Raw genomic sequence first — 22,080 nt, forward strand, 5'->3', positions numbered from 1 at the left:
GACTCTTTTTGCAAATAGACCAAAGAAGAAGAACACTTCTTCTTTCCAAAAACTACTCCTTATTTTTACCGACATGTGGAGTCTCGTTTTCTGTGCTTCGTGGAAAGCTGTTCCAAAAAATAGCTTGATCATATTGAAAGCTCTAAAAATGGCGGATCAAATCCACGCCCTAAAAAAAACCCTAACTCTCTCAGAAATCGATCGATTCCCCGCTCTCCGTTTCTCACCGATCCAATCCTTCTCGTAGATTTCATTCTCAGGCACGCTCACAAAATCTTTTCTCTTCTCTCCTCTCTCTCTCTCCATTTACAAATATTTCATGGATTTTTTCACCCGCATTGCTCTAATTTCCTTGATTTTAACTCTTTTCTCTTTCTAATCTCTCCAGTCTCTCTTCCTCTTCCGAAATTATTCGCCAAAATTCCATGGATCGGGAATGTTGATTTTAATTTAATCGGGAATGTTGGAAGCGCCTAAGCTGTTTTGTGTCTTGTTTCTATTCTCTTCTGAAAATTGGTTTTAGCTTTTGTTTGATCTCTGTAATTTACAATAAACTTATAATAATTTTTTTTGTTTTTGGTGTGATAGGGATTTTAGGTGTTTTTGGAAATGGGGGAGGCACCAAAGCTGTTGTATATTGTGGTGGATGATGAGGAAGAATCAAAAGGGAATGTGTCGTTTCGGTACACGCGGCCGGTGCTACAGAGCACTCTTCAGCTCATGGGCTGCAAGGCGCGCCATGCTTTCAAGGTAAAATATCAATCAATTCAAATTCAAATTTCATTGTTTTATGTTTTTCTTTCCTATTCTTGTTTTTTTTTCAATTCTATTGGATGTGATGAATGGCAATTTGATAAAATATGATTGAATTACTCTGTTTTTAATTGTTATTTATGTTCACTTAGGCCCTGTTTGGATTGCAATAAAAAGAATTTCAGACGGAAAAATATTTTTCCGAAAATTTTCTTTTCATGATTTCGAGGGAAATGAGATGATTATGGGCAATATTGAGGGATATCATCATAAATTAAAGGTTCTTCTTCTAAAAAAAATTGAATAGGGTTGGTTCGAGGTACCTTTTTCGTGTTAGAAAAAAAGACAGAAATTTTAGAAATATTTTTCATTTCCAAACTTTTCCATGAAATTCCTGCATTCCAGACAATGCCTTAGGACTTGCAAGCTTTAAATTTAGGGCTAGAGATTGCTGTAATTTGTGTACTTAGTGTTTGAGTTTACTTCGTTAATTTTAGTTAACTTTAATGGGTTTTGTTTTGTTTTGTTTTGAAATTTGGTAAATTTGATCAAATTACTTGTACCCATGTTTGTATATCAAATTAGTCATGAATTCTGTTTATCTCTCTGGTCAGGAGTTTGTGCAGGTTTAGCTTTTTATTTTTACTATTATTTTTCTTTATGTATTTTCCTTTTTTTACTGCCCCATCCTTCAGATGGGATGAATGACAATTTTGTAAATTGGAGTAAATTAACTTGTGTGGGGGCTTTCAAACTTCAAATGGTTGGCAGGAGTTTTGTTGTATGTTTGTGTACAGTTTATAATCGGAATCTGAATTTGTTCAGTACTGTTTGAGGAAGTTCCAATTTGGTAGATCTATGGTGTTACCTATGTATTTGTTTTGTGATTTAGTTGTATACGCCCTTTGCTTCATCATGATTAAGGTTCTATTTTGTTTAGCATTGTATTGGGATCTTTATCTCTTTATGTTCCTTTAATCTTTCTCTACTTTTACTTTGGAATCTTAGTGCTTAAAACAGATCATGAAATTCACTAGTTGAAAATCATTGGATCATCAGATTAGCTAACATGATTCAAGTTTGTTATTTTCATATCCTTTTGGGGCACGACCTTTAATGCGATTTTCTTTTTCCTTTTATTTTCTCGGATGTAGAATCTACAGTCAAGACTTTTGAGATAATCCCATGTTCATGTTGCATTAAAGAAATATTGTTTCCGTTACCACTTAGTAATTGGCTTCATAAAATCTTGATTAAGATTCGACCCGTGGTATCCATGATTTTATTCAGTGAAAGAACTTTCAGTTCCTACTTCTCTGGCTCCAAACACTGTTTATATTTGCACTCTATTACTCATGTAAGATTATTTGGAACAATTTCTTTGTCAGACAGTCATTTTAAAATTTTCTACTCTAACTAATTTTAGGCAACAATAGGTATTATTGATTTATTCATATCATAGGTAGTCTAAAAGTTTTTTTTTTTTTTTTTAAAGGTAGTCTAAAAGTATTTGTAATTTGATTCAAGTTTGTTATTTTTATTTCCTTCTGTGACAATACCTTTAATGTGATTTTCTTTTTTCTTTTATTTTCTCTTATGTGGAAGCCATAGTGAAGGACTTTTGAGATAATCCCATGTTCATGTTGCATAAAAGAAATGCCCTTGTCATTACCACTTAGTACATTGGCTTCGTAAAAGCATGGTTAAGATCAGTATATTATTGTGTTCGAATTTTATTCTTGTGAAACTTTATCCCGTGGTATTCATGATTTTATTCAGTGAAAGAACTTTTGGTTCCTACTTCTCTGGCTCCAAACACTGTTTATATTTGCACTCTCCAGCTCTTGTATGATTATTTGGAACGATTTCTTTGTCAGACAGTCATTTTAAAATTTTCTACCCTAGCTAATTTTAGTCCACAATAGGTATTATTGATTTATTCATATTATAGGTAGTCTAAAAGTATTTTTCATAAAAAAAGGTAGTCTAAAAGTATTTGTAATTTGATTCAAGTTTGTTATTTTAATTTCCTTCTGTGGCAATACCTTTAATGTGATTTTCTTTTTTCTTTTATTTTCTCTGATGTGGAAGCCATAGTGAAGGACTTTTGAGATAATCCCATGTTCATGGTGCATAAAAGAAATGCCCTTGTCGTTACCACTTAGTACATTGGCTTTGTAAAAGCATGGTTAAGATCAGTATATTATTGTGTTCGAATTTTATTCTTGTGAAACTTTATCCCGTGGTATTCATGATTTTATTCAGTGAAAGAACTTTTGTTTCCTACTTCTCTGGCTCCAAACACTGTTTATATTTGCACTCTCCTGCTCTTGTATGATTATTTGGAACAATTTCTTTGTCAGACAGTCATGTTAAATTTTCTACCCTAAGCTAATTTTAGTCCACAATAGGTATTATTGATTTATTCATATCATAGGTAGTTTTAAAGTTTTGCTAACGTGATCTTGCTAAGTTTGGCCTTTTTAGGTAAACATTCTATAATCCATGGATACATTTGTATATAGGTAGCTGACATTTTTTGTTGACATAGCGTCATATTTCTCTTGTCAGATTAGCCGAAGGGTTTTTGATGTGATGAGAAGTAAATGTTTGGGCGAAGTTTTACCTCCTTCCAAAATGGAAATATTGGGATCTGATGTTTTGAAGGAACACTTTGAGAAAGAAAATGGAGGCTATACGAGTGGTTGCTCAGGTCAAGGAGAGGTTGGCGATCAGTTTGTTCTCGATAAAGATGAGAAAAGTAGCAGCATACCGTTTGAATTGTACAAAAGAAGGACAACAGCTGTTGTTGGAAGAGAGGTCTTCTTGGATGTTGTTTGTGATGCTCTTTCTGCATATAAATACGTGGGTCCCAATCAGAGGGCTGACTTGGTGCTGGCATGCAGGTATAGGATAATTGTTGCTTCTTTTGAATTTTTTTTAAAGGACACCTTTATTATATCTTGATTAAGAACCCTAAAAGGTTTTTTCTTTTGGTTATTCTTTATTTATTCAGATCTAGTCTCGTATCACTATGGGTTTTTGTTTATTTCTCACCTTGATCAATGTATTTAAACTAACTTTTTATAAACACTCCATCACCTTTTATACTGCAAGGGAATTCCGGAAACCCATTCTCTAGCCATATACCTTATGGGCGGAGCACGAAAAAGGGGTGGCCCAGTGCATGAAAAATGGTCGAAGCACGAAATCACACTAAATTGTAAATCTGTATAATACATTGCTGTTTATTAAATGTGAACATTTCTAGCATTAGTTTCGCTGTGTAAAACATGGACAATGCTATTTAGTCCATTTATGTACGATGATGAAATGTTGAAAAATACATGCAAAATTGTCGATGAAATGTTGAAAAACACATGAAAAAAATGTATGAAATGTTGAAAAATACATGAGAAAGTGTTGATGAAAAGTTGAAAAACACAAAAATAATGTGCATGTAACTAATCAACTAATCTCGATGATTTATGCTGTAATCAGACTTATCTATCATGAACTGCATCAATCTATTTTTTTGTTGTTTTGAGAAAAAGCTAAATCTAATTACTACAGACAATATTAGTTCTCCCTTTATGATCCCAATGGTTAATTATGCATGTATGTATGATGTTATGGAGGTATGTAGCTCTTTTATGTGGATTCTTACGACCAGTAGCTTTTCAAGTCATTACATTTCTAGAAGACATAGATATTGTTATTTGAAGCAATTATTTACTAATTGGGACATTTTCCTCGAGTAAGTTCCAATACTTGAACGGAGAAAATCCAAATTCTTCTATTGGGGCTTAATTTTATTATTTAAGCAATTCAAAAGCAGGAGAAGGCCTTTTACTGATGAATCAATATTAAAAAAATGCGATAGGACATGTAAAATTTTGATATTTGTCAAATCCTATTAATGAATGATACGGAGATGCCAAATTGATGCGAATTTAGGCTTTGATACCAACTTGATGTGAATCCATGACAGCCAAGAGAAAGAGAGACAAATAATACATACTCAAGATTAAGAAAATCAAGATCAAGAAAGTTCAAGATCGAGAAGATCAATATCAAGAAAGGATCAAGATCCAGTAGTAGATCGAGATCATGATCATGATCAAGATCAATAAACAAGAAAGATGTTCCATTTCAAAACAATAACAAGAAAGATGTGTGTAGAAAGTGAAGTGGTTTATGAACCCAAAAGGGTAGGAGGGCTTATGAATCCAACTAAGAGGGGGGTATAAAAGAAGAGAAAATGATGTAGGAATGTAAGAGGGGATAAAGAAAGAGAGAGAAATTAGAAGAGAGAAAAGAAGTGAAAAGAAGAAAGTGAGTGGGATAAAAACTGACCTAATATGAAGCACCACACTTCAAAAAGGCATCATAACTAATCAATAAAAGAAAGAATTAATTTTCATTTATATTCAATTGTCTTTAGGGCCAATACGCTTTTCATATTGATAGGCATTGCATGCCTTACGAAAATTGGAAAAAAAAAACTCTTAATCCATGTTGTAAAACTACTCCTAGTCTAATTATGATTCCTATTCTCTCTTTACATGGACTCTATCTAATCCTACTACAAATTAAGTACTTAATTTTTGTAATACTCAAACTTAACTCAACTAAGCCTTTGTCCCAAACTAGTTGGGTCGGCTAACTTATCTTTTTGTAATAAAACTCTTTTTCTTTTTTTTTGAATGGTAATAAAACTCTTAATTCAACTCAAACTTCTAATCACTTAATCCTATCATTATATGGACCTTTCCTCAACTCAACTCAACTCAACCCAACTCAACAAAGCCTTTGTCCCAAACTAGTTGGGGTCGGCTGTAATAACCGACCCTACCATAAAGGGTCGATCATTTTAGAATGTCTAATGGTAGCCTTGGATCATGTGATCAATGGTTAGATCTTGAGGATCTCATTGATCCAAGATCAAGGGCCCATATTAAATCTAGAAATTTCTAAGTTATGTACAGAAGTTTTCCTAGAAAATATTTTCCTTGAAAGCGTTTTTCCAAACACCTTAATGGGTGGTCAAATTTCCATGAAGGGAATGTGGACCACACATGTGATCTTTCTAGAATGGCTATTTAAAATTAAGGCAACTTTTATTTAAAATCCATAAAGGAGGGAAAGGTTGACTTTCCTCTCCCCTCTTTTAGCAATCAAATCTTGTAATATTTTTCTTTTGGAAAGAGTCCTATTATTTTTGAACTCTAAAAAGGGAGGGAAGGTTGCTTGCTAAGCAAGCAAGAGAAGATTTGAATTGATTTAGCAAGGTTGCCAAACCAAATCTCCCCTCTTTTAGCAATCAAATCTTGAAATATTTTTCTTTTGGAAAGAGTCCTATTATTTTTTAACTCTAAAAAAAGGGAGGGAAAGTTGCTTGCTAGTCAAGCAAGTGGAGATTTGGATTTGATTTGGCAATCCTTATGGCCTTCTTTTATAAGCATAAAAGGTGGGGTGTGAATTGGAGAAAACACTCCAAAAGGGGATTTCGTGTAGTGTGTGGAGAAGGAGACAAATTGAAGCCTCTTGTGTGTTCCCATTCTACCTTCTTCTTGTTCAAGATTTCATTTTTCTTCTCCACGTAAGTAATTTTAACCTTGTAATCATGTAAGATCTAAAAGTTATAAATAAACTTAAACTAATACTCTGGATTTTTCTTCATGATTGGTGAGATTCGTATCTATATACCCCACTCACATACCTTGACCTTATAGGAATGGTGAATCGGGTACATGCACATTACTCACTGATCTCTTTTGGAGTTTAATTTAATGATAAAATTTTGTATACTGGTATAACCTCTCTTTTCATTATTATTAATAAATGAGTGAGGGGGAGATGCCCAACTTACTTTTCTCTTTTCTCTAATCCCTCTTGCAACATGGTATCAAAGCCCTAGGGTTCCGTAGGGAAACTCCACAGCCTCCATCTTCTTCTTCCCTCTTGCAACACTTAGCATTTCACATCATTAAAATATAAGTAAAATTGACCATGGTGCAGCGTCCAAAGATCCCGTATGTCCAAAAAATGCCTTCGAGTCTTCTCTGTCATTCCTAAGCACTCCTTCCACTCCAGCCAGACCTAGATTACAAATGGAGCTTCCACCACAGGTGCAGCGTCCAAATATCCCGTATGTCCAAAAAATGCCTTCGAGTCTTCTCTTTGTCATTCCTAAGCATTCCTTCCACTCCAGCCAGACCTAGGTTACAAATGGAGCTTCCACCACAGCTTAATTTGGTTGTAGAAGAGAGAGAGAGAGAGAGAGAGAGAGAGAGAGAGAGAGGATTTTGAATAATACTTTTCCGGTGTCAATGTAGATATTCAACTATCAACCTGAAAACTCCCATCTTCATCAATTGATAATTGAGCTTTTATCTTATTATCCATGCAATTGTATTGGTTTCACCTTAAAATTACTATTTATTTCAATCCAAATGACATGGTCCACATAACAACCTCATCCTCTTTTGTTTTGAATGATAATGGCCTACACAACAACCAAAATTATTCCATTAAATCTGTCCCAATGTTCTTGATAACTACCCTCCACTTCTAGAATAGGTCCAAAGTGGATGCCTAAAACACCAAAAAACTTCTACACAGGTGCCATTTCCGCTGTAGAATCTAGGGGTATCCCATGAAAATATATCATCAAATTGGGAAAACATAGGGGATGGCACGCATACATCATAGATATGGTTTTACAATTTATTTATTTATGTGGTGTTTCATCATCCTTTTCGACTTATTTTGAAAAATGAGATTTTGTATATTCCATTTCCAGAGTTGGTATATATAAGGAAACAATCTTCCTGAAGAGCATAGTAACATTTAGCAGCTCTATTTAAGTGCTTGTAACATTTTGTATAATGGGATGTGAACTTGTTTGTCTTTGCTATCAGAATTTTGTTTCTTGATACTTGCAACTACGAGGTTTTCCCAGTATCAATTCTAGAACACTTATTTTCGAACACCGGGTTTTTATGTGCTTACATTACCTTGTATTTTCCTTTAGTTTCCAGATATAAAATCTGTTTCACCTCCTGCTATGCTTTTGTGTTCTTTTTCCCTTTTTCTTATGAAATGCTCTTTTGTTGTTTTAGGATTCGCGAAAGGAAGGAATCTATGACCATTCTATTGTGTGGCACAAGTGGGTGTGGCAAGTCTACTTTATCTGCTTTACTGGTACTTCATTCTCTCTCTCCAGAGGATATTATTGTTCCTTTTAACGCACGAATGTTGTCTTTTGTGGTTTATCATGGCTATGGCTTTGGAGTTTTTGCATTTAGTTCAATCCCTATAATGCATATGCATATGGGCTTGAAGATTTTGCAGTTTGCACTGTTACAGTGTACTTTACATGATGTACATAGTACACATGCATTTGTTGTAAGTAGTTGCAGTTTTCATAGACTCCTATTTCTCTTTTAGTATTTTACTTTATGTTTTCATTGCATGCCTTAAAAGCGAAAGCCTGAAAAGCCCACTCTCTGTTTTGTAAACGCATAAATATTTCCTTTTTATATCTTTTATATGTGTTGAATGAAGAAGAGAATGAGAGAAATGTGAGAGTTAATCACACACAAATATATATATATATATATATATATATATATATATATATATATATATAGAGAGAGAGAGAGAGAGAGAGAGAGAGAGAGAGAGAGAGAGAGAGAGAGAGAGAGAGAGAGAAGTGTTCCTTAGCTTTAGCTCAGATAAGCTTATCTGAGCTAGAGCTCAAAAACACCTGTCCCCACATTTTTGGGGTGATCCAAAGAATTCATTTGGAAGACCCTTTCATCATCCATGGATAGGGTGTGCACCAAAAATCAGCCCTATAGGATCATCCTAACCCTGCGATTTGTGGAGGGAAAAAATGGGCAGAGACATGGTCACACAGTGTGTCCATTTTCCCCTCCACCTTTGATTGGGTTAGGATGATCCTATCGATCCGATCTATAGAAGCCCATTTTCTAACCATCTATTTTAAACCTTCACACATCATAACCATTCCATAAACCATAACCATAACTATAACCTATAAAACTAATGGGTTGGATTACTCAACCAACTATGGGATATATGGTTTGTGAGCTCTAGCTCACAAACCGAGCTCACAAACCATATATCCATATTATATATATATATATATATATATGTGTGTGTGTGTGTGTGTGTGTGTGTGTGTGTGTTGGGGGGGGGGGGGTACAAGATTAGCGAATACTAGTGGAATGACTAGTATACCCTCAATATTGTGCAATGCATCTAACAATATGAAACTAGTTTTCTTGTCAAGCTGATCCCCATTATAAGTCGAGATTTTCTTCCTGACAGTTTATGTAATTCTCAAACCCTTGTCTGCCATTAATTTGTTTAGTTCAATTTAGTTGCTTTAGTTTTTCAAGGAATACAAAGAAAGAGTGATTTGGGTTTTTCTAGGACAATCTGGTGGTTGAGTTCATCGTCTTCCTACATCCAGAAATGATTTGGCCGACACTTTGATTTTATTGTTGACACACATGTCGTGTCGTATCCAACACGACGCCCGAGTCCACACATGTCGACACACTTTTCGGCACTTTTAAATGTCTGCTAGAAGTTTCGGTAACTTTATATGTAGGCAAGTGTATGGGTGTGCCACTATTTCTAGATTTTTAGGGGTTGCCATGTCAGACACCAGATATCTGCATCGAAAGTCGGCACACGAATCAATATCCAGAAATCAAGATTATATATACTCTATATTTTAGCCGTGTCCCCGTTTCTAAATTTTGGGAGTATGCCATGTACGACACCTCCGTGTCCGTGTCCGTGTCCACAAATCATAGCCTCTTCCCCACCACAACGCTGACCAAGCTGGAGCATTTCCAAGCTGTATGCTTTTTGATGCATAATGGACACATGTTTGACTCATGACATAGCAACCTCAATATTTTGTATGTAAATATTATTGTATAACATTATGCAATCTACAAATACTTCCATATTGATAATATAAACTCTACACTGAGTGTACTCGTGTGACTGAATTAAATGCACCTGCTAAATTATTTGTGCATTATCTATGTACGGTACAGTATTTGAGATTCAGCACACTGCAAATAAGGATGACTTTATTGTTTCCCTCAATCATAATTCATTTTTCTAGTTTCTTAAATATAGAAGTGCACTTATACTCCATCTATGTTGGCATATCATGATGTACCATTCAGTTTTTTTTATTTTTTATTTTTGAACTTTTGCATATCATGCACTTAAGGAAATGCATGTTAAACCTCGTGTCCGTGCCTGGCGAGAAAACATTGGGCTCTATATAACATAGCTTTTATGTGGGATGGAGCTGATTTATGACTTATTTTTTTCCAAGGCATCGAGCTTCACACTTTCTCTTGCAGGGTAGCAGATTGGGCATCACGACTGTGATTTCTACGGACTCAATTCGACACATGATGAGGAGCTTTGTGGATGAAAAGCAAAATCCTCTACTTTGGGCTTCGACATATCACGCTGGGGAATGCTTAGATCCGGTGGCAGTTGCAGAAGCAAAGGCTAAACGTAAAGCAAAAAAATTAGCTTGCATTTCTCACTCGCTCGCTAAGGATGAATTATCTGATGGAGCTTCTAATGAGAAACCCGACACCAGACCCATAGATACAGGTTCTAACCCTGACTTAATTGGCACAAAACAGATGGCTGTGGAGGGATTTAAAGCACAAAGCGAGATGGTGATCGACAGTCTTGATCGGTTGATCACTGCATGGGAAGAGCGTAAAGAATCAGTAGTAGTTGAGGGCGTTCACTTGAGCCTCAATTTTGTGGTGGGTACCGTGTACCAGGAGTAATAGCCACTTCTTTTGAGGAAGGCTAGACTCACAGGCGCCCTTGCAAAAAAAGGGTAAAGGGCATCCCCATTGGTCAATACTCACGATGGTACAAAAAATTATGATCATAACTGTCATAAATGGATATTGACTAATGGGGGGCAACCTTTTACCCCCTTTTTTTTTGCAAGTGTGCCTGTGAGCACTCCTTTCTTAGTCATTTTTACTCCTCTTTTTTTTTTACTCATGGTGTCTTGCCCAGTTCTCTTTTATAATTCTCACTTCAAATTGGTCATAATTGGTTGAGTAGGAAAGCCTTATGATGGAGAACTAGACCATGGACTTACATCTGCTATGACAACAATTCTAATTCCATTATCTTTAAATCGTAAATTGGTCCCAAAATGAAATGATATTAAGAAGCAGCGTGGGTGGGCCCGGGTTTAAGAGAAGAGTCTCGAAGGAAAAACACACGTTAGATGCGAATGGAGACAAAAAGGTGAGTCACCCACTCCCACTTTTCTTTTTACGGGGAACACCTCTTCGGAAAAATCAAATAATTTGAACTTTAAGAATCCCTCGCAAAGGCCATCCCTCGCAAAGGCCCTCTCAAGATAAAGATTCATTCGAGAACCCCTCAATCCGGCACTGGGGAAAGGTTCATTTTACGAACCTCTCCTCGACGCCGTCTGTGTTCTGATAATATTCAAACTTTCCTCCATTGGGAGTCTAATCCTCGCTCCCAATGAGAATGGGTTTCTGGAACATAAGGGGATTGGGGGAGGATAAAAAGATACATCTTGTCCGAGATTTTGTTTATCAACGGAAATTAGATTTGGTGGCGGTCACCCAATCGAAAATTATAGATGCTACCGATCAGCTAGTTAACAAACTATGGGGACGGAATCATAGGGAATGGGTTGCATTGCCATCAGTGGGGACTGCTGCGGGAATCATTGTGATATGGAAGGAAGGGAAATTTGTTAATAAGGGAACCACATTTGGTAGGTTCTCAATCAATATTCTTTTTGCTTCAATGGAATGGGAGGAGTCGTGGTTATTTACAGTAGTCTACTGCCCAGTAAGAGCCAGAGAGAGGAAGAACCTATGGAAGGAATTGTGCTTGATTCAGGATAATCATCAGGCTGAGTGGATCATTGGAGGGGACTTCAATACAGTCAGGTTTCCCTCGGAAAAGAGTACTTCAACTTCAATATCTACCAGCATGAGGAAATTCTCTATGTTTATTCAGAATATGGAGCTTGTTGATTTGCCCCTGGAAGGTGCACTCTATACACGGTCGAACAATCAGGAGCGATTGGTTATGTGTCGATTAGATCGGGTTCTCCTAACCTCTAATTGGGAGGATCGCTTCCCATTGAGCTTCCCATTGATCTCTCAGAGGGCTTTCCCCAAATTTCTCTCTGACCATAACTCAATCGTTCTGGAAATTTCAGATTTCTTTGGAGGTCTTGCCCGTTCCAATTCAATTTAGATATTTTGGAGACGCCTGTAATAGATGAAATGATAAAGCAATGGTGGGAAGAAATTTTGATACAGGGATGGAAGGGCTATATTCTTTGTAAGAAACTCAAGGCCTTGAAAAACGAAATAAAAGATTGGCAAAAAACGATGGATGAAGAGACCTAGAGAATCAAGGTGGAAACGATGACAGCTCTGGAACTTCTGGACCGTAAAGAAGGTATCGGCTCTCTTTCATCTGCTGAAAAAATGGAAAGATTAATGTTTCTGAAACAATACGAAGAAATTATGAGAAGAGAGGAGATTCGATGCCGTCAAAAGTCAAGGGTCAACTTGCTTAAAGAAGGAGGCAGAAATACAAAATTCTTCCATAAAATGGCGAGTTCAAGGAGACGAATTAACACTATCTCGAGCTTGAAGGAGGGGAACTTGCTAATCGAGGACATGGGTGCAATCAAGAAGGCAATAGTTGAATTTTACCAATCCCTATATTCAAAGTCGGTCCAATGGCGTCCGAAGTTAGAAGGGATCCAGTTTAAAACTATTACTCTTGGTCAGAGAATCTGCTTGGAGCGTGATTTCACTGAGGGGGAAGTAGAGGACGATTTTTCCAATGGCAAGTGACAAAGCACCAGGCCCTGATGGTTTTCCAATGGCTTTCTTCCAAAGATTCTTGGGTACCCTGAAGAAAGATATTATGGCATTTTTTATGGAATTCCAGGAGAAAGGAATAATCAGCGAAGGGGCCAGAGCAACATTCATAGCATTGATTCTGAAAAAAGAAGGGGTGTTAGGGACAAAAGACTTCAGACCAATTAGTCTACTTCACAGTATCCCGAAGATTGTATCGAAACTACTCGCTCGCAGGGTGAAAAACTACATGGGAAATATAATCTCACATTTCCAAGGAGCCTTCATGGACTCAAGACAAATTCTGGATGTAGTCCTAATTGTAAATGAGATTATTGATTCTGTAAGACGAAGTGGTAAAGCTGGGCTCCTACTCAAGGTGGATATAGAAAAAGCTTATAATCACATTGATTGGGAGGCTGTTGACTTTGTCCAAGATCGAATGGGTTTCGGCCTCAAATGGCGGATGTGGACACGATCTCTAATTTCAAACAATAGCTTCTCCATTCTCATTAATGGTTATGCGGAAGGGTTCTTTAAGAGTTCGAGAGGATTACGGCAGGGTGACCCGCTTGCTCCTTATCTCTTTATCATGGTGGTGGAGGCTCTCAACCTAATGCTAACCAAAGCTGAGGAATCCAGTCTTTTTCATGGCTTATCAATTGGCCCGAGTGCTGACCCGGTCACCCATTTGCAATTTGCAGATGATACTCTGATATTTTTGCAATTCACTCCTCTGGCAATACCTAATATCATAAGAATTTTTAAATGGTTTGAGGCCGTCTCGGGCCTTGAAATTAATCTGGCGAAAAGAATGCTTCTGAGAATTAACATGAACAACAGCAAATCCAGAACTTGGCGGCGTCCGTGGGCTGCATGGCAGGAACTTTCCCGGTTACATATTTAGGACTTCCCCTGGGCTTTGGAATTCCGTCTACATCTCAATGGGATCTGGTGGTTGAAAGAGTAGAACGGAAGCTTGCAACTTGGAAGAAAAAATATACCTTTGGGGGGAGAATAATATTGATAAAAGCAGCTCTAAGCAACATGCCAGTATATTTCATGTCGCTTTTCAAAATTCCGGTGAAGGTGGCTCTGCGAATCGAGAAGTTACTAAGAGATTTCCTTTGGGACGGCAAAGGGGGAATCGAAGAAGCTACGTCATCTGATCAATTGGGACACTGTGACAAAATCTAGAAGAGGTGGTGACCTGGGCATAGGGAAGCTTTGATTACGCAACAAATCATTATTAGGGAAATGGCTTTAGCGATACGGAAATGGAAAGAAGGCTCTCTGGCGTACTGTGGTCGATTCTAAATACGGGATGACTGGGGAAGATTAGACAATCAAAAGTCTGAATAATGGGAAGGGATTGGTTCATGGCGGTCGGTTGCCTCGGTCTCTGACGAGTTTAATGACAGGCTCTGATACAAAGTAGGTAGGGGCAACAAGGTCAGATTCTGGAAGGATTGGTGGTGCGAGAAAACGTCCCTCTCATGATTGATTATCCAAGATTATACCAGGTAGCAGTAAATCAGGAAGCGTCGGTAGCGGATTATCTTAATCGAGAAGGGGATTCTGGAAGAGGTTTTTGGGACATATGTCTTCGAAGGAATCTCTAAAGGATGAGGACATTCAAGACTTGGAACAACTACTCAGAAAACTAGAATCGGTGTATTGCTCCAGTTCAGTAGATGATCAACTAGTATGGGCACCGGAAACGGATGGGATCTTCTCGGTGAAATCTTTCTTTGCAGAGTTAAATTCAGGACAACAATCAGACAAGAGACCCATTTGGAACTCGCCTTTGGGTGGATGTTGATCTACAGAAAAATCAATACCTGCGAACGTCTGAAAAAGAGATATTTTAGCCTTGCTAGTATTTGTGTTCTTTGTCGACAGCATGAGGAAACCCTGGATCACTTAATCTTGCATTGTCCTTTCACTTACCAAATTTGGGGTCGTGCTATTGGAGCTTTCGGGATGTGTTGGGTGTGCCCAAAATCTATTTCATCGCTTCTAATTAACTAGACGGGAGGACCGTTTGAAGAGATCAGAAAACTACTATGGATCACTTTTCCCTATGCTATTGTATAAAACATCTGGAAGGAACGGAATAGGCGGATTTTTGAAGATCAACAGAGATCGGTGGGGAGGCTTGCTACGGATATCAAGGTGGAATTGATTTCATGGGCAAGAAATAAAAGAAAGCTACCATATGGCGTGGGTGATTTGATTAGGAATTGGTGGGCAATAATTTGGGAAAGGACAAGAAATGGATGGCTCCGCCGGAAGGATAGCTTAAACTCAATTTTGACAGGAGCTCTATGGGTAATCCTGGTAGGGGAGGGATAGGAGGTCTAATCAGAGATAATAATAAATTGATCATTATGTCCTATTCAGGCCCAGCGGGCCAGTGTGATGCAAATGAAGCAGAAATCAAAGCTCTATTATTCGGATTGCGGTAGGCTGATGAGAAAAATCTGAGGTCCCTGATAGTGGAGGGGGATTCAACGAAGGCTGTTGGATGGGCTTCGGGTAGCTAGCCAGGACCGTGGCACCTTCAGAATATAATCGTAGAAGTGCTTGATCTTCTAAAGGTTGTGCAACCAAGAATTGAGCACTGGAGAAGAACAGCTAATGAGGAGGTGGATGTCCTTGCCAAAGTAGGAGTGCTAAAGGAGGAGGCCTCAGTTACCACAATTTTAGTTGGTAGCTCCTGTTGAGAAATGTAATGTGGTCACATATATAATTTCTGTCTATGGTGTACTCTGATTTATCCGTTTCTTGTATATTGGCGGGGACAACTTGTCTCAACCATTATTCAATAAAATTGTCAATTTTCAAAAAAATAAAATAAATAAATCACATTGTCCAATAGTACGACGGTCTTCACCATTATGCCACGGTTGGGCCTGTGAAATTTGGATTACTAACGTGAACTATGAAACACTTCTTTCACTGCTGCTTTTATTCAGTTAAATATTTTTTTTTTATACTAGATGGGTCTCATGAAGAAACATCCATCAATTATTCCATTCATGATTTATATCACAAATGAGGACAAACACCTGGAACGATTTGCAGTTCGTGCAAAATACATGACATTGGACCCAGCAAAAAACAAATATGTGAAGTACATCCGAAATATTAGAAGAATTCAAGAGTACCTCTGTAACAGGGCTGATAAGCATCTAGTGCCTAAAATAAACAATACCAATGTGGACAGGAGTGTGGCCTCCATTCATGCCACAGTATTCAGCTGCCTACGCAGACGTGAGGCAGGGGAGCAACTCTATGACCCTACCACAAACACAGTTGCCTTAATAGATGAAGAGTATAGGAATCAATGTGCTGCTAACTCACTGAGTTCCAAGGGAATGTTTCAACTTATTCAGAGAAAAGGGTCTTCTCGACATCTAATGGCTCTTCTCAATACTGATGGGTCCGTAGCCAAGGCTTGGCCTGTTGAATTAGTTGATGCTAATGGGAAGCCCATATCCTCCTTACATGGAAGTGAGAAAGGCACGGGAAGTCCAATGTATGGACCCTTACAGATTGGAAAGGCAGAGCCAGTTAATCTCCAGTTTGGAAACTTTGGAATTAGTGCTTGGCCAAATGATACTGGTGGTACTAGCCATGCTGGAAGTGTTGATGAATCTAGGGCTGACGGTACGGAGACTGGGAGCAGATATCAGTCTTCTTGTTGCAGCTCACCGAGGATATCTGACGGACCTTCCAAGGAGGTATTATTTATTTTTCCTTTAATTTCTCGTTGACATGTTCTATCTCTACTTTATTGGTAGGTCTGAAATTCATGCCTTCTATCTCTAGTAGGGCAAAAGTTATCTTACTTTTGTGTCGTTTAGATCAAGAGAAGTTAAAAGTTCTCAGTATACTGGGTTTCAAGTGTAATTGCTAAAATAAGAAAATGAAGAAAAGAAACAGAGGCCTCCCTGAGTTTTGAATAATTTGGGAATAGTATTCCTCAAATAACAAAGAATCCCCTCCAATATTTCCGTTCAATTTGAAATATCAATATTTTTATCATTTTGGATTTAAGTTCCAGTATGGATGTATGTTCCTATTGGGCCTGTTTGATTGCAGGATAATTTTTTGGGACAGAAATTATTCGAGAATAAGAGGTTACGCAGCATATGTTGAAGAACTGTCCCGGACAAAAACAATCCCGACTTTTGACTTTAACCTAGAAAATGAGAGCAACTGAAATTATAGATGAAAGATACAATTTCACTTACCCGGACAAAAAAAAAGAAAACTATAAATTAAAATTTTAAAAGATCCTAAAAAAGAGAAAAAAATCTTACAACACATTTTTATGAGAAATGACAAAATACCCCTTCTCATAAAAAATGATCAAAATACCCATCTCATAAAAATGACCTAAATACCCCTAATTTTTAGAAAGTAACCAAAGTATGCCTATCTCATACAAAATGTCCAAAATACCCTTGTCTCATGTAAAATTAACTAAAATACCTCTAAATCATAGAAAACGGCCAAAATACCCCTACGTAAAGTGTGTGTATTTAGTTTGAGAAGAAAATATAAAAATAAAATGTAAGAGTTTTAAAAAAATCCAAAAAAAATAAATTCTAGAACACTTAGGGACCAAAGTATGCCTATCTCATACAAAATGTCCAAAATACCCTTGTCTCATGTAAAATTAACTAAAATACCTCTAAATCATAGAAAACGGCCAAAATACCCCTACGTAAAGTGTGTGTATTTAGTTTGAGAAGAAAATATAAAAATAAAATGTAAGAGTTTTAAAAAAATCCAAAAAAAATAAATTCTAGAACACTTAGGGACCAAAGTATGCCTATCTCATACAAAATGTCCAAAATACCCTTGTCTCATGTAAAATTAACTAAAATACCTCTAAATCATAGAAAACGGCCAAAATACCCCTACGTGAAGTGTGTGTATTTAGTTTGAGAAGAAAATATAAAAATAAAATGTAAGAGTTTTAAAAAAATCCAAAAAAAATAAATTCTAGAACACTTAGGGCCCGTTTGGATACCTCATGCATTTGTATTTTGATTTGGATTTGAGTTTTGGATACAAACTACATCAATCATCTTCATGATCTCTGGGTGACCTCCTTGGTCTTCCCTTTTCTCTATTTATATCATTTGCCTTTTCAAAAAAAAAATCATCTTCATGATCAATGTTTTAAAAGAGAGAGAAAGAGAGAGGGAGGGAGGAAGGGATGTCTCGCTGCTGCCGGAGCAACGTCGAGGAGCAGCGACGGTGAAGGAAGTTGCCACAAATATTGATTTCCATATAATGTCTCGCAGAACAGATTTCAAAATCGGAATTTTTTACACTGTCGTAGCTGATTCAGTGTTTAAAAACTCCTTGACTCGACAAGGAACTCCCCCGAGTCGACTCCTTTTTGCCTTGGCCGCATTCCGCATTGCACCACATCCGCATTCCGCGTTTTGCCCTACATAGTCATTAAACTCCTTCGACTCTCCCAAGTTATGACTGCGTCAACCTCGTCAACCGCGTTCTTGGCCGCGTCCGTGTTGAGTCGGCAAGGATTTCTCCTGGCCGCGTTCCGCGTCAAATCCGCATTTTTAAACACTGAGCTGATTTGGAAATCTAAAGGATCTGATCCAGTTCAAAATATGAATTAAATCCAAATCCTAATCTTGTGGGTATCCAAACGTGGCCTTATTTCATAGGAAACGAGAAAATTGCTCTCATCTCATCGAAAATTACCAAAGTACCCTTATCTCATAAAATGACTGAAATACCCTTACCATGAAAAATGACCAAAATAATTGTCTCGTAGAAATTACTGAAGTTGCCTTTTTTTTTTTAATGGTAAATAGGATTCATTCCAAAAAAAAGAGACCGAGAAGGTCCCTAAGCATATTACTTAAGTACCCTTATCTCATAAAAATGATCAAAATGCCCCTAATCCCTAGGAGGTATGGGTGAAAAAGATGAGGGTATTTTGGTTAGCAATGTTATCAGTTTGGTAGGACATGAGTATTTTGATCACTGGTATTTTGGTTATTTTTTAAAATATAGGGGTATTTTGGTAATGTTATCAGTTTGGTAAGACATGAGTATTTTAATCATTTTCAGAGATAAGGTACTTTGGTTATTTTTAATGAAATAGGGGTGCTTTTGTCATTTTTCATGATAAGGGTGTTTTGGTCATTTTCCATGAAATAATATTATTTTTGCCACTTTCTTTGAGATATAGATATTTTGGTAATTTTGATGATAGAGCTCTTGCAACAACATCCTTCACTTCAAAATTCCTCTAGTAATATATTCCTTTATAATACAACATGGAACAAACAACAGACAAAAATAATTCTATGATATAAAAAAATTGGACAAACAAACGATAAACTAATTCGGGACAAGCTATCTATGACAACAAGCAATTTGGGACAAGGTCCTATTCAAGGTTAGATTATTCTGCAATCAAACACCCCCATTGTGTTTGTGATTGCCAGGATGTATTGTCACTGTTCAAAGTGTTATGGTGGGAGTTCTATGCAGAGGAATTGAGTACAGGATGTTAATCCGGCTTTGTTAGTCCTGATTTTCTATTAATTTGAAATTGGATAATGAGTTTGTTGTAATCTTTTCCAGCTATTTTTTTTTTCTAATGCCTTTGGGAAGCAAGGCGACCTTACTGATGACATCTCCTACTTCGGCGTAATTCTGTCATCTTCAGTGACACTTGGCATTTCTGTAGTAGTTGCACTGTTACTCTTTAGCTGTTGGGTAACTAATGTCATTGATATGAGTCAAGCTAATGAAAAACCCATGATTTTATTATGGAGATGATATTCATGCTCCCTAGTTCTGATAATGCACTCCTCTTTGCTTACAATTCTCTAATTGGTTGTTAGAGGCGGTTACAAATCCTATAAAATCTATCACCATTATCAAATCAGAGAACTGTAAAATTAAGAGAGGAGTGCCATTATCAAAACAAGAGATTTCAGATGTCATTCATTCATCTTTGAAGAGCATGCAGATAGGCAATGCGTCTCTGCCATTCCCTTTTAATGTCAAAACTTATTTCCATGGCATATTTCATTGTTCTTCTTGTTACTTATCACTCCTTTCTCCTTTTTTAGGGGGTCTAATAACCCTTGTATTTCACTTTGTAGCTCAAGGAAGAATTATCCGTGTCCGGCAGCGAAGAAGAAGCTGATGATCCTGCCGGCATGGATAGTGATGAGGATCTTACGGATGTAGACAACAAGGAAATTCATGAAGAGGTAACGATGTGTCTGAATTTTTCTTTTACATTCCCAACAAGATAAAAATTCAGGCAATACTCAAGGGTGCATCTGTTCATCTTGTCAAATAAACTAGATGTGAGTTGACTCTGCAACTTAATCAGTTGTGCTAGGCGTTTGTCGCCACACATGACGACATCTAAATAAGACATTTGTGTGATGTTGACTCGCCTGATCATCCCTGATAACACACTGTCATTATTAGAGTTATATTTTAAGGGGAAATTACCAGAAACCCCCCTTGATTAAAGTTTTTTTTTAATAATAAAGCCACCAATTTTTCATAATTACCAGAATCGCCTTGCCTAAAATGACTTGTTCTTAGGCCATGTTTGGAAATCATGGAATATTAGTTTAATCAAGTGGTGAGAGAGGCATGGGGAGCGTGGGAGAAGTAGAGACTTGAGTGGGCATGACTGAAGGGAGGGTGAGAAGTAGCGAAAAAACAGGTAAAAAGTAAATCGTATTTTGAGTGTAGTTTTTTTCCTTGTTTTTTAGCCTTTCCTTACCTTATGCCCACTCAGTGCCTCTCAGGTCTCTCCTTCTCGCACCCTCCCTCACCCTTGGGTAAGCTAATATTCCATGAAAAAGGATTTCATGGTTGCCAAACATGGTCCCGATGCCTTTTGCTTTTACTTCTTCTTGCCTTCTCTTGATCATATAAAATAAAACCTGCAAAAATATTGAGGTTATGGGTGTTAATTCCTCCTCTACTGCCAGATGGAGGGCTCCGTTGACGAGGAGTCCACAAAGTCGGACGAGGAGTACGAAGATCTTGCCATGCGTGATGATCAAGAAAACGGGTACTTCTCGGATGATGAGGATGATTCTAGGGAGATTCTTCTCCCAAAGAATTCCGCTAGCACTAAGAATTCAGCTGACAAGTATCGAAAGAACCTTGATCGCTTTCTAAGTTCTAGCGAAAAACTCGAGAATTTGCCCGAACCATTGTGCTCATACTCCTCTCTCATGTCGGAACAGAATCAGAGAAGCATGACAGTGACAGACAGCAGGATAAGGAAACGGTCTGTGAATGACCCACGGTTTCATTCACGCAAAGCATTCCTGCCTTAGGCAAGTATGGGTCATTGTTCAATGGCCCAATCCTTTCAGGAGCACCTCAGAGATAACAAACAGCCATCTTTAAGGTTTTTGTAGAGCTTTACGGGATCTGGCGCAATTGGTCAGTACCTTTCTTCTTCCTCTTTTTTTATCTTCTATTTTCTGATTGTAAAATGAATGCTTAGGGATGAAGAGACTGTTTTTTTTATAGATTATATGCCATCAATGGACTAGGGATGCTGAAAGAGCTGTTTTCTTTCATTTTCCCTCTTTTTCATCAGGTTGACCTTGTGTTACAGGGATTTTTCTGAACGAGTGATTTACTTGTGCCGGCATGTTTCGGATTCCAATACTGCGGGATTTTTTTTTCTACACTTCTAGATTCTATTATCTGTTTTTTTAAACACTGCTACAACTTTACAATTACCGCATTTTTGAACTTTTTTTACCCCAGTAGTAAGTTTTTTATGTGGAAATAAGGCATTATATTTAATCAACCCATTTAAATTTTAATATATTATTTTTTATGACTTTCTTTATTATGTAAAAAATAAATAAATTTGAGAATTGATTTAGGCCAGTTTGGATACCTCATGTTTTTATATTTGGATTTGGATTTGGATTTGAGTTTTGGATATAAAATACATCAATCATCCTCATGCTCATGCTGTACGAGACGGAGGGAGGTTAGGTGGGTGAAGGCAATTGCCACAAATATTGATTTCTAAATAATGTCTTGCAGAACAAATTTGCAAATCGGATGTTTTTTTCACTGCTGTAGCTGATTTGAAAATCTAAGGATCTTATATCCATGTCCAAATCTCAACTGCAAATGTGAGAAATCAAAATCCACCTCTTGTGAGTATCCAAACTTGGCCTAAACTATTTTGACAAATTCCCGAAGCTTTCTTTTTGAGATTCGTTGAATCTGACACTTGATATCCGTCGGATTCCGAAACTCGTACGGGTACACTGATGCGACATAGGGTGAGACCAAATGAAGTTTTCTT

At 37.3% G+C, this 22,080-nt stretch overlaps 1 protein-coding gene across 2 annotated transcripts; it reads left to right on the forward strand.

Annotated features, from left to right (window-relative positions):
• The first annotated feature begins 35 nt into the window (after positions 1 to 35).
• On the forward strand, positions 36 to 21,420 carry LOC143855438 (P-loop NTPase domain-containing protein LPA1 homolog 1-like). 2 transcript variants are annotated; one of them, XM_077365564.1, is made up of 9 exons: positions 36 to 260; positions 589 to 750; positions 3,325 to 3,659; positions 7,878 to 7,959; positions 10,173 to 10,595; positions 15,713 to 16,456; positions 19,877 to 19,987; positions 20,729 to 21,033; positions 21,069 to 21,420. In XM_077365564.1, the coding sequence occupies exons 2-9, from the start codon at positions 610 to 612 to the stop codon at positions 21,136 to 21,138; spliced, it is 2,211 nt and encodes a 736-aa protein (XP_077221679.1). In that variant the 5' UTR covers positions 36 to 260; positions 589 to 609; the 3' UTR covers positions 21,139 to 21,420. The 2 variants fall into 2 exon arrangements, with proteins under 2 accessions (XP_077221679.1, XP_077221678.1); XM_077365563.1 differs by having other exon boundaries at positions 38 to 260; positions 20,729 to 21,420.
• Positions 21,421 to 22,080: the final 660 nt, after the last annotated feature.

The sequence above is a fragment of the Tasmannia lanceolata genome, unplaced genomic scaffold, assembly GCF_043159265.1.
Source record: "Tasmannia lanceolata isolate RefF3 unplaced genomic scaffold, GAP_Taslan_0.1 ptg000021l, whole genome shotgun sequence".
Taxonomy (NCBI): Eukaryota; Viridiplantae; Streptophyta; class Magnoliopsida; order Canellales; family Winteraceae; genus Tasmannia; species Tasmannia lanceolata.

Excerpts from the sequence above, each read along its gene's own strand:
- LOC143855438 (XM_077365564.1), top strand. The coding sequence starts at position 610 with ATGGGGGAGGCACCAAAGCTGTTGTATATTGTGGTGGATGATGAGGAA. Across the intron at positions 7,960-10,172 it reads CTACTTTATCTGCTTTACTG|GGTAGCAGATTGGGCATCAC; the intron begins GTACTTCATTCT and ends TTTCTCTTGCAG. Across the intron at positions 19,988-20,728 it reads ACAAGGAAATTCATGAAGAG|ATGGAGGGCTCCGTTGACGA; the intron begins GTAACGATGTGT and ends CTCTACTGCCAG.